The 11,651-nt window shown below is 44.1% G+C and overlaps 2 protein-coding genes across 4 annotated transcripts in view; one reads left to right on the top strand and one right to left on the bottom strand.

Moving 5' to 3' along the window:
- Window positions 1-363: 363 nt before the first annotated feature.
- Window positions 364-1,542, bottom strand: MRPL41 (mitochondrial ribosomal protein L41). Its single transcript, XM_070955792.1, has one exon. The coding sequence runs from the start codon at window positions 1,511-1,513 to the stop codon at window positions 1,106-1,108; it is 408 nt and encodes a 135-aa protein (XP_070811893.1). The 5' UTR covers window positions 1,514-1,542; the 3' UTR covers window positions 364-1,105.
- Window positions 1,543-3,600: 2,058 nt separating this feature from the next.
- PNPLA7 (patatin like phospholipase domain containing 7) overlaps window positions 3,601-11,651 on the top strand; it is a 69,621-nt gene continuing 61,570 nt past the window's right edge. Inside the window, exons 1-4 of one of the 3 annotated variants that reach the window (XM_070955468.1) lie at window positions 3,601-3,696; window positions 7,710-7,784; window positions 9,646-9,733; window positions 10,664-10,746. In XM_070955468.1, coding sequence (XP_070811569.1) covers window positions 3,661-3,696; window positions 7,710-7,784; window positions 9,646-9,733; window positions 10,664-10,746 — 282 coding nt within the window. In that variant the 5' untranslated portion in view covers window positions 3,601-3,660. Of the gene's footprint in view, window positions 3,697-7,363; window positions 7,370-7,709; window positions 7,785-9,645; window positions 9,734-10,663; window positions 10,747-11,651 lie in introns of those variants that run through there. The other 2 variants (XM_070955467.1, XM_070955469.1) reach the window with 2 other exon arrangements.

The raw sequence follows: 11,651 nt of genomic DNA, 5'->3' as shown, positions 1-11,651 counted from the left end.
AGGGGTGAAAGAGCCACATGCGGCTCCAGAGCCGCAGGTTGCTGACCCCTGATATAACCAATTGAGGAAATCATAGCTAAGACCCAAGTCAGGTTTAAGAATTGTAGTTCATTCCCTGAACATACAAGAGCTCGAAGGTATGCTAATTCCTGTATTTTTTTTAAACTTTTGTGAAAAGGATCATTTCATTTTTTAATTTAAATCTAAGCAGCGCAGAAAACAGGAGCCCTTCCTCCCCACCAAATTCAGTACCTAAACTCCATAGCCAGAATCCCCATCATTTTAGTAAATCTGCATTTCCCCACCCTTTGCAAGACCTTTTCCCAGGCGTTTTTTCTTTGAACAGAGACCCATCAACAACTCCACAGAGAAACAAATGTATTGAAGGCTTGTTTTTTCTGGACACAAGTTTCAAAGCAGAAACATCAACACTTCTCAGGCAGGGAGGTGTAATATCCGCATTCTCTTTTATTCTTAACCCTCCTGCCCCAAAATCATCTGTTCCATAAGTCCCTTTCCGAGAAACTTTTGTCTTCTCTTCTTCCAGGAAATTGTGTCTTTTCTTCCAGGAAATTTTTTCCCCTCCCTCTTCTTCCAGGAAATGTTTCCCTTCTTCCAATAAATTGTCTTTTTTCCCTCCCTCTTCCTTCAGGATATTGTGTCTTTTCCTCCAGGAAATAGTCTTTTCCCCTCCTCTTCCAATAAATTGCCTTTCCCCCCCTCTACTTCCAGGAAATTGTTCTTTTTTTCCCTCCCTCTTCTTCCAGGAAATTTTCCCCTCTTCTTCCAATAAATTGTCTTTCCCGCCCTCTTCTTCCAGGAAATTGTGTCTTTTCTTCCCAAAAAAATGTCTTTTCCCTCTCTTCTTCCAGGAAATTGTGTCTTTTTCCCTCTGCTTTCAGTAAATTTCTTTTTTCCCCCCTCTGCTTTCGATCCTGTATTTGAAAGGGCTTCAATAAAGTTGCAGTCCTGGGGGCCAATTTGTCTCCACTGGGAAGAGTGTGTGTGTCTCTTTTTCTTTTCCTTCTTTTTCTCTCTTTCCTTTTTCTTTCTTTTTTCTTTCTTCCCTTCCTTTTTCTTCCTTTTCTTTAATTCCTTCCACCCACTAGCGCACGAAGTTCTTGGGGAAGAGCTTGAAAAGCTTCCCCTCCTGGCTCTTCTCGAAGCCGTACTTCTCCAGGGCGTCGGGGTCGAAGGAGCCTTCCTTGACGTCCTTCTCGATGAGAGGCGCGGCGGTCCGCTGGAAGAGAGCGCGGGCGGTCAAGGGCGGCTCGCTGCCCGCGGGCGCCCGGTAGGAGACGTAGGCCTTGAGCTTGAAGCCCGTCAGGTCAGGCACCATCAGCACCGGCACCTGGTCCTTTATCAGGCGGAACTTGCGACTCGGCGTGATGGAGCCGAAGACTTTGCAGCCGCGGCTCTTGAAAAAGGTCCGCGGGCCCCGCTTGCTCGTCCAAGCCGACATACGGTCGGCGCCCCGGACCAGGCCTCGCGTCACCTCGCTCAGGAGACCCATAGCGAACTACTGCGGAAAGGCTTCAGCAGGCCCTCACCTCCGCAACATCGCCGCTTGCCATTGGGCCGTCCGGACGCTCCCAACCAATCCGCCTCTCCCGTACTCAAGACCCGTTTGGATAGGGTGGGGTTTGAACCAATCGGATCCAAGAGGCCGGGTTTTTTTTTTTTTTTTTGGCCGTTGGTCACGCCCACCGTGGGGAATTGTCTCCTGATTGGGAGTTTGGTTCGGGATTCCTCCTGCTCGGCGGGGGAAGCCCGTGAGCATAGAGCTACGTAAAAGTGAAGAGAGATGCGGCTGCGGCGAATAAAGATATTTTTTTTAAAAAAATATTATTAATTTAGAACCCGCCTTTTATTATCAATTATATTTTTATTCCGCCTTTATTGGTTTTTTTTATAGCCCGTTTATAGTCCGCAGCCACCCCTCCAGAGGGACTTCAACAAACGGGCTGCTGCTGGGTGGGGATGATGGGCAATCCTAATTGTACTTAAAACAGCCCACGTTGGGAGGAACAGTACAACAACAACCCTGCGAGGTCGATCAGCTTTGGAAACTGAAAGTTTCAACACTGGAAGTTTGCAAGAAGAGATTGCACAACTATTTCTCTGCAATGGTGTAGGGTTTCCTGCCTGAGCAGGGGGTTGGACTAGAAGACCTCCAAAGTCCCTTCCCACTCTTGTTATTCTATTTCTAGTATTATTGCTATTATTTCCATTTCTCAATTCAATTCGATTCAATTCAATCCTATGTATTGTACTGTATTCTCATGTGTTGTATTGTATTTTATGTTTTGTATTGTATTCTATTATGTATTGTATTGTGTTATATATTGTATTCTATTATGTATTGTATTGTATTATGTATTGCATTCTGTTATGTATTGTATTGTATTGTATTATGTATTCTATTGTATTATGAATTGCATTATGTATTCTATTGTATTGTCTTATGTATTCTATTGTATTATGTATTGTATTGTTATATATTGTATTCTATTATGTATTGTATTGTGTTATATATTGTATTGTATTATGTATTCTATTGTATTATGTATTGTAATGTATTCTATTGTATTGTATTATGTATTCTATTGTATTATTTATTCTATTGTATTGTATTATGTATTCTATTGTATTATGTATTGTATTTCTTTGTATTATGTATTCTATTGCATTATGTATTGTATTGTATTATGTATTGTATTGTATTCCGTTATGTATTGTATTGCATTCTATTATGTATTCTATTGTATTATGTATTGTATTCTTTTATGCATTGTATTCTATTCTATTATGTATTCTATTGTATTCCGTTATGTATTGTATTGTGTTGTACATTGTATTGTATTGCATTCTATTATGTATTCTATTGTATTATGTATTCTATTGTAGTATGTATTCTATTGTAGTATGTATTCTATTGTAGTATGTATTGTATTCTTTTATGTATTTATTGCATATTCTATTCCATTTCATTCCATTCCATATTTTCTATTCTATTCTATTCTATTCTATTCTATTCTATTCTATTCTATTCTATTCTATTCTATTCTATTCTATTCTATTCTATTCTGTATTGTATTGCACTGTCTTTCTCTTTATGTATTTCCTTCTTTATTGTATTGTATTATTGTATTGTATTGCATTGTGCTGTACTCCACTCTTATTCTTCCAGGTTTGGGGATTCCGGGACGGGCTGGGGGGGGTATTATGGGAGTTGCCTCCCTCCCTCCCTCCCCCCTCCCTCCCCCCACAGGAAATTGGAATCCCTGCCGTGAGGGGGTTGGACTAGATGACCTTCCGGGGGTCCCTTCGCGACTCTGTGGCTGCCTAGGATGAAAGCCACTCCCTGAGCCTCATTCCTCCGCCGTGACGTTTCCTCGGCTGCTGTGTCTCCAGGCTTGGGCGAACTAACCGCACCCATCCCGGGCGGGGAGGCCCCACCTGGTTGAAAGCCGCCCCCCCCCTCAGGGCACCCCTGACAGGCGGAAGTGACGCGGGTGGGCGGGGCGTGTGTGTGTGTGTGTGAAGTCCCCGCCCCCCCGCCCGCCCAAGAATGACCCCTCAGCCGGGCAGCCGTTAGCAGCGCCGCCGCCGCCGCCCCCTCCCTCCCTCCGTCCGTCCCTCCCTCCCTCCGTCCCGGCCATGGAGGACGCGCGAGCCTCGCCCTCCGACCCCCAGGTAGGGCCGCCTCTCTTGGCTCCCCACAAGCCCCTGGGACGCCTGGATTACAAGTCCCAGCAGCCCCAGCCGTGGGGGTAGAGGGGGTTCTGTCAGCCAGGAAGGTTGGGTTGGGGAAAGGGGAGGACTACAAGTCCCAGCAGCCCCAGCTGGGGAGGAGGGGGGGAAAGGGGGTCCTGTCAGCCAGGAAGGCTGGGTTGGGAAAGGGGGGACTACAACTCCCAGCAGCCCCAGCCGGGGAGAGGGGGTCCTGTCAGCCAGGAATGCTGGATTGGGGAGGGGAGACTACAACTCCCACCAGCCCCAGCCGGGGAGAGGGGGTCCTGTCAGCCAGGAAGGCTGGGTTGGGGAAGGGGAGACTACAACTCCCAGCATCTCCAGCTGGGGAGTAGGGGGACTGTAGAGTGGGGTCCTCTCCTCCAGGAAGGCTGGGTTGGGGAGGGGAGGACTACAACTCCTAGCATCCCCAGCCGGGGAGAGGGGAGGATTGAGCGGGGTCCTGTCAGCCAGGAAGGCTGGGTTGGGGAGGGGGGACTACAAGTCCCAGCAGCCCCAGCTGGGGAGAAGGTGGGGAAAAAAGGGGGTCCTCTCAGCCAGGAAAGCTGGGTTGGGGAAGGGGGGACTACAACTCCCAGCAGCCCCAGCCTGGGAGGGGGGGATAGAGCACGGTCTTGTCAGCCAGGAAAGCTGGGTTGGGGAAGGAGGATTACAACTCCTAGCATCCCCAGCTGGAGAGTAGGAGGGTGTAGAGCGGGGTCCTCTCCTCCAGGAAGGCTGGGTTGGGGAGGGTGGGACTACAACTCCCAGCATCCCCAGCCCTGGGTTGGAGTGGATTTCCCGGAATGGGATATATGGGGGGGGTCTCCTGCATGAGCAGGGGGGGTTGGACTAGATGACCTCCAGTGTCCCTTTCTAATTCTGTCATTTCAGTCTTGTGGGATATGCCAGGCAGGGTGGACCTGGGGGAGGGGGGTGGGCAATTGGGGTGAAATCAATCCTGGTTCTAGCAAACCTGGTTTAATGTTCCCCCTTCTGTCCTCTTTTTATCTCTCTCTGATTATGAATTATTTCAGATTTGGGCCCTTCCCCCCCCCCCCCGTATTCTAACGCTTGCATTAACTTTCGCCTTCACCTTTATTGGTGGTTTAATGGTGGCTTGCTCCTTTGAAGTTATGTGTGGTAATGGTTTGTCGGGACGGTCAATAAAATGGGGAAAACAATGGGACTACAACTCCTAAGATTCCCAGCCGGAGTGGTGTCAATTTCATTCTTGTTGGTTATGCGGGGTTGAATCCTTCAATCCTGCTTCCAGCAAAAACATGGTTAATGTCAGAATCTCCCTTCACACATTCCTATCCTTTTTTTGTGGGATTAAAGTTTTTTTTTAATTTCTAAACATACATCAATATCATGTGAATGAGTTTTTAATGTTTTTAATGTTTTTTTAATTTTTCAATGTCTTTTTATAATGATTTTTAAATGTATTGTGAGCCGCCCTGAGTCTTCGGAGAGGGGCGGCATATACATTTAATTAATTAAATTAAATTAATTAAATTAAATCAATATCATTGCCTGGACAGTGTGGCATCTGAGTATCGTTCATTTTGGTACAAAACCCATATTAATACAAATAAAGAATTACTACATTAATCAAACAAGCATAATCTAGTGCTATATATATTAATATCAGCGCATATTCCTTCATTTTTCAATGAATCAGTATTTACTACATCCTTCTAATTGTCGTAACATTGTTCTTGAGCATATCTAATATCATCCTTTTTCAAGATCTAATCTTAACCTCTGACGATCACTTCAAATACGTTATACAAAAACGTGTATAACAATATTCTCCCTAATTCTAATCTTTTAAATCTATTTAACTTCCTCTGCTTATGAATTTTCAGTGCTCGGCTTTCTTTCCACATGTATTTTAACATTTGTGTTGGTTTTTTATTAGCGGTTCGGTTTAAAAAAAAAAGTTTTTAAGTTGTGTTGCAATGGGTTTGAGATTGTGATTAAAAAAACACCCCCTCCTCCTACAAAGTGATGTGTTGTTAATGATTGTGTGTACGGACTGGCGTGATTTGATTGCATTTATTTGTCACGGAGGAAAAGGAAAAAAAATACCAATAATACTTGATTTATGACCAGAATTGATCCCGCGACCATCATACATAGGAACCAGTTGCCAAGCGGCTGGATTTTGATCACGTGACTGCCATAGGCGTGGAAAATGGCCATTTTCCACGCCTACGACAGTCATGTGATCAAAATCCAGTCGCTTTTTTCAGTGCCTCTGTAACTTTGGTCACTAAACGAGCTGTTGTAAGTCGAGGACTAGCTGTACAACTCCTTCATTCTTTGCAAGAAAAGCATTCCTGTTTCTTCCACTGTTGGGTAATCCTCCCAAATGAATTTTCCTTCTGGGTTGCCTATTTATTATGTCTTTGTTTCCACATGGAATGAATATATATACTGTATTTTTAAACAGAAACATAGTGTCTAAGCATTCCTGCTTGTTTGCCAAAATTTTAACTTGTATCCTGGGGAGGAAGAAGGAAAAAAACAAAAAGCATTTTCGTTACAATATTTTTGGGTGGATACTTGCTTCTTGTTCTTTATCCCTTGCTGAACTTCCAGAGTAACTGGTCTCTTTTTGAATTTATTTCCATTAATTCGAAGCCCACTTTTCCGCTGAATTCTTTGTACGCTGCCTGCTAACCTCTCTCGTGCTCCACAATTCAGCCGAAATAGGATATATAATTGCTGGTTATTTGCATCCCTCTCCCCCTGTTTTACCCTGCTTCTACAGATTTACAGATTTAACGGAGTTGGAAGGGACCTTGGAGGTCATCAAGTCCAACCCCCATCCAATGCAATGGGTTCCACCCCCCCCACGCATGCGCACGCAACCCCGCCACGCTCGCCCCCCCGCTTTTGGCATGCGATGGCATGATGGGCCCAATAGGCCTGTTTTTCACCCTCCCCAGGCTCCAGGGCCTTTCCTGGAGCCTGGGGAGGGCGAAAGCGTCAAAACTCACTTGGAAGAATTAATTAGCTGTATTTTATTTTCTCCTTTCTCCTGTCTTCTGGTTGTTTGGTTAGCGTGGGAAGCTCTTTCTGGCCAGCACCCTTGTTTGAATTGTAAAAGTCTTGGTCAGCCACGAAATGAGGACAGTTTAAAATTGAATCATTGCCTCCGAACGGTGACTCTGTGTGTCATTAAACCTACAAATTGGCAAACCTGAAATGTGCAGCTTATGTGTCCCTTTCTGAGCTTCTCTTTGGAGAAAATAATGCGCTTGTCCTGTGTATCGCTTTGTGAACAGAAATAAAGATCAAGTTTTGCATGGCTGATTTTTGCCGTTTGTTTAACTGCTTGGACCTTAAAAGCAGAACCTTAATTGCGTAATTTTTCTTTTGTCCACCACCATTAGATGGCATTGCTTGTCCAGTCAGCTCTTAGTCCTTACACAAACCACCCTTGAAAGTTAAGGGTGTGTATTTGTCTGCTGTCAAACCTTTGGGTTTGGTTCTGAAATGCTTTTTGGGTCTTTCAAACAAAGGAGCCAGAATTTTTCAAAGGAGGCCAAGCTGCGTGTTTGAAGACTGATTTTTTCTCTCTTGCTTCCGCGTAGGGCAATCTTGGCACAGATCCATCGTAACACAGGTACAATTTACTTGAAACGGTCCAAATTCCACTTGGGAGGAAAAAAAAAAAACAACCAAACCCCAAACCTTGATGATTTATAAAGAGAAACAGCTCTTTAGGAGATTTTCTTCTCTCGTTGCGAAGATGGAAACCATCAGCAGGGAGTTTGAAGCAGAGATTAAAATCATTGGCTGGAAAAATCAGGGATGCTCTTTAGAAGAATCGTTCCGTTGTTTTCATTTCCGAGCTTCATTCAGTTTTCAAAAGTGCGAAGTCTTCTCTAAGTCTTTGGGGAGAAAATGTTGGTTCCTCTCCAACATACGGTAGTTTATATACCTTTGGTGTTTTTATCCTTTAGGTGAGCCTCTTAACAAGCTCCGACCTACGAACTCGAGTTCTCCAATTTGTAGAAGAGAGGATTCAGACAACTATGGTAATGTTTGGGAAAAATGTTGGGGAACGTTTGAAACAAGACTTCTCATTGATGTGTCTGCTCCAAGCAGGAACATCTGTTTTTGTTTTTTTTTAAATAATTTTTATTCAACATTTACATTTTTAACATCCTTGTTACATTTTTACAGCTTTCTGATACTGGCATCTTTGATAATATCTATTTTCTCTTTTAACGAACTATATACACATACATTTTATATATTACTTACTAAGTTCTATATTCACTACAATTTATACCTATCTATTACACAGTAACTATTTCTCTCTTCTCTAATATCTTCTCTTACGGGTTATACATTTATACATTAATTTTGGATACCCCCGGCGAGATTGGCCAAGATATCCCCCCAAAATACACCAAATTGCTGGAAATGCAATCATCAACATGGGACATATTTTCACATGTGGTGGACATGTCCCAAAGCCAAGGCATATTGGTTAAAAATCCAAAAATGGTTAGAGGAAATGACAGGGGAAAAAACTTGCTATGAAACCCAAACTATTTTTATTGGGAATTATAAAAGAGAAGATTAGGAAAGAAATTTATTATCTTATACTTCACATAATTACGGCCGCCAGAATTTCATTTGCACAAAATTGGAAACACAGATTTGCTCCATCAAATACGATGATCATAAAAAAAGGTGCTAGAATGTGCAGAAGCAGATAAATTAACAATGGAACTAAAAGACTGAGAGGAAATTATTTATTACGAGACAAGGAACACCTGTTTTTATATCACACCCAATTTCCCTGTCCGCGTTTCCTTCCCTTCTAACCAAAATTAGAGGATTATTATGGCTGTAATAAATGTTGAAGTTATGATGATGTCTGATTAGTCATGTCCTAATCAGACCTGGAAATGGCAGTTTATTAATGCGGCCCAGGAATCTGCACATTCTGGTTACTCGCGAGTAGTCACAAAGTCTCCAAGGCTTTGGTCCCGTGGCCTCCAAAACAGCATAAGATCACGTATAAACGTGATTTATGAATGCATGAATGTAAAGAGCGATTTAGTCATTGTGAATATTTCAATTTTAAATCTATTGACTCAATACGCGTAAAAGAGGATAGTGTGGCCTCCAAAACTGCATAAGAAGAGAGAAGAGCCTCTGATGAATGATGAATTTATAAGATTTATTTTATTTTATTTTATTTTATTGCTGTTTGGAAGCAATAGAGATGCTCATTTTTTCTCCCAAATCTGCAGCATTGATTCTTGGTTGCTCCAGATTAGGAGTTTATTAAACTACTAACCCAACACAGGTACTCCTCGATTTACGACCGGTCACTTAGCAAACCTCCCTAGCATTGGTGGGTTTCAAATTTTTTTACTACCGGTTCTGTGGGTGTGGCTTGGTGGGCGTGGCATGGCTTGGTGGGTATGGCTTGGTGGGCATGGCAGGGGAAAGATACTGTAAAATCTCCATTCCGTTCCCAATCCAGGGGAAGGTTACTACAAAATCCCCATTTCCTCCCGATCAGCTGTAACTTGGGAGGCAGAGAATAGATGGGAATGGGGCCAGTCAGATTTTTACTACCGGTTTTCCGGTAATTTTTAAGTAGTTCGGAGAACCAGTAAATACCATCTCTGGCTGGCAGTATCCTTCCCCTGGAGTGGGGTAGGAATGGAGATTTTACGGGATCCTTTCCCTGCCACGCCCACCAAGCCATGCCATGCCACGCCCACCAAGCCATGCCATGCCATGCCATGTGCTGATGATGTGACCTCATTGGGTCGTGAAACGTCCAGGAGAAAACAACGGAGCTCGGAGAGCGTCAAAGACGCTCCATGTTTACCTATGGTTGAAGATGAACTGTCTTTTCACTTCTGTCCGCAGTTAACCGGGATAGCCATTGGCGCAGCGGTGGCCTTGTCGCTGATTGGGATCGTGGTGTATTTTGTGTACAAGAAGGTGAAGGAATCGAGTAAGTCTGACCGCTTAGCACGAACCCGTCGTATGTGGGTAACAGAGGGGAACGGTGCACGGTGGAGCAGCTGGGAGGGTTAAGAGACCAGATTTCTCAGCCTGTTGGAAATAATAAATGGCTCATAATAACGCATCAGAAATGGGTCTCCAAGAATCGAGAGCCAGTTTAGTCTAGTGGTTAGGACACCAGGCTAGAAAGTAGGAGGCCGTGAGTTCTAGTCCCGCCTTAGGCATGAAAGCTGGCTGGGTGACTTTGGGCCAATCACCAGGAGATGGTGAGTTCTAGTCCTGCTTTAGGCAGGAAAGCTGGGTGGGTGACTTTCGGCCAATGACCAGGAGACGGTGAGTTCTAGTCCTGCCTTAGGCATGAAAGCCAGCTGGGTGACCTTGGGCCAATGACCAGGACACGGTAAGTCCTAGTCCTGCCTTAGGCATAAAACCCAACTGGGTGACTTAGGGCCAATCACCAGGAGACGGTGAGTTCTAGTCATGCCTTAGGCATAAAACCCAACTGGGTGACTTTGGGCCAATCACCAGGAGACGGTGAGTTCTAGTCCCGCCTTAGGCATAAAACCCAACTGGGTGACTTTGGGCCAATCACCAGGAGACGGTGAGTTCTAGTTCCGCCTTAGGCAGGAAAGCAGTCTGGGTGACCTTGGGCCAGTCCCCCCTCACAGGGTAGTTGTGGGGAAAAATAGGAGGAGAAAGGTGTGTTTGTATAACGCTCGCCGCCTTAAGTCATTCGTAAAAAAATAACAAAGGCAGGATACCAACGAACCAATAAAATCGACCTAAATGAGAAGCCTAGGTCAGTTAAATTAACCTACGCCTCCCTTTCTGTATATTTGATGCCACTGCGAATTAGACTGTCTGTAGACTTTGGGAAAGTGGACCTCCAGGTGATGATGGCTCTTCTTTTGCTTTTCAGAACAATCTCAGGCACACGTGCCCCAGTACAGATTTCGCAAGAGGGACAAAGTGATGTTCTATGGCCGTAAGATCATGCGGAAGGTAAGGGTTAAGGGTTCGAGTTGAGCCGAGCTCAGTGGTGAGGTTAGGTTGAGTTCAGACGTGACCCTCAGTGGTTGAATCCGTGATTGCCGCAAACTCTCCTGGGCTTCAATATTAAACTGCGCGGTCCTTGGTGCTCTCTTGAGCTTGGTGCTTTTCTTGGAGACGTTTCATGACCTTACTAGGTGGCGGCATCAGTGCCAGAAGGGAGTGGGGTGTGAGAGGAGGAGGAGGAGGAGGAGAACTGTGGGGTCCTTGATGTCATAGCTCCGAATGGTCACTAAACAAACGGTTGTAAGTCGAGGACTACCTGTACCATGTCCACAAATCCTTAGAAAAAGGTGGATCTCCCTATACATTCTTGAGATTTCCTTGAGGTCCCCGGAACTCGGATTTGACGGAAGGAAAAGTAGCCAAGGGAAGGAACGGCGTCTTCCTCTTGCTTTAATTAACTGATTAATTAACTCCCTCTCCCTTTTTTGGTTAATGGATTAAGGATGATATTACGCTGCAATAAAGAAATGTAATTCAACGATTGAATTCATATTTTCTCTTCTCTTCTCTTCTCTTCTCTTCTCTTCTCTTCTCTTCTCTTCTCTTCTCTTTTCTCTTCTCTTCTCTCTTGTCTTCTCTTCTACTCTCTTCTCTCTTCTCTTCTCTTCTACTCTCTTCTACTCCTCTTCTTCTCTACTCTATTCTGTTCTACTCTATTCTCTCTTCTATTTTCTCTTCTGTTTTATTCTACTCTACTCTGTTTTCTCTTCTCTTCTACTCTCTTCTCTTCTCTCTTCTCTCTTCTATTCTACTCTCTTCTCTTCTTCTCTACTCTACTCTATTCTCTATTCTCTATTCTCTATTCTCTATTCTCTATTTTCTCTTCTATTTTATTCTACTCTACTCTGTCT

This window comes from Pituophis catenifer, unplaced genomic scaffold (genome assembly GCF_029215685.1).
Source record: "Pituophis catenifer annectens isolate HBS135680 unplaced genomic scaffold, rPitCat1.0.hap2 SCAF_17, whole genome shotgun sequence".
In the NCBI taxonomy this organism is placed as follows: Eukaryota; Metazoa; Chordata; class Lepidosauria; order Squamata; family Colubridae; genus Pituophis; species Pituophis catenifer.
This window is presented reverse-complemented; position numbering and strand designations above follow the sequence as displayed.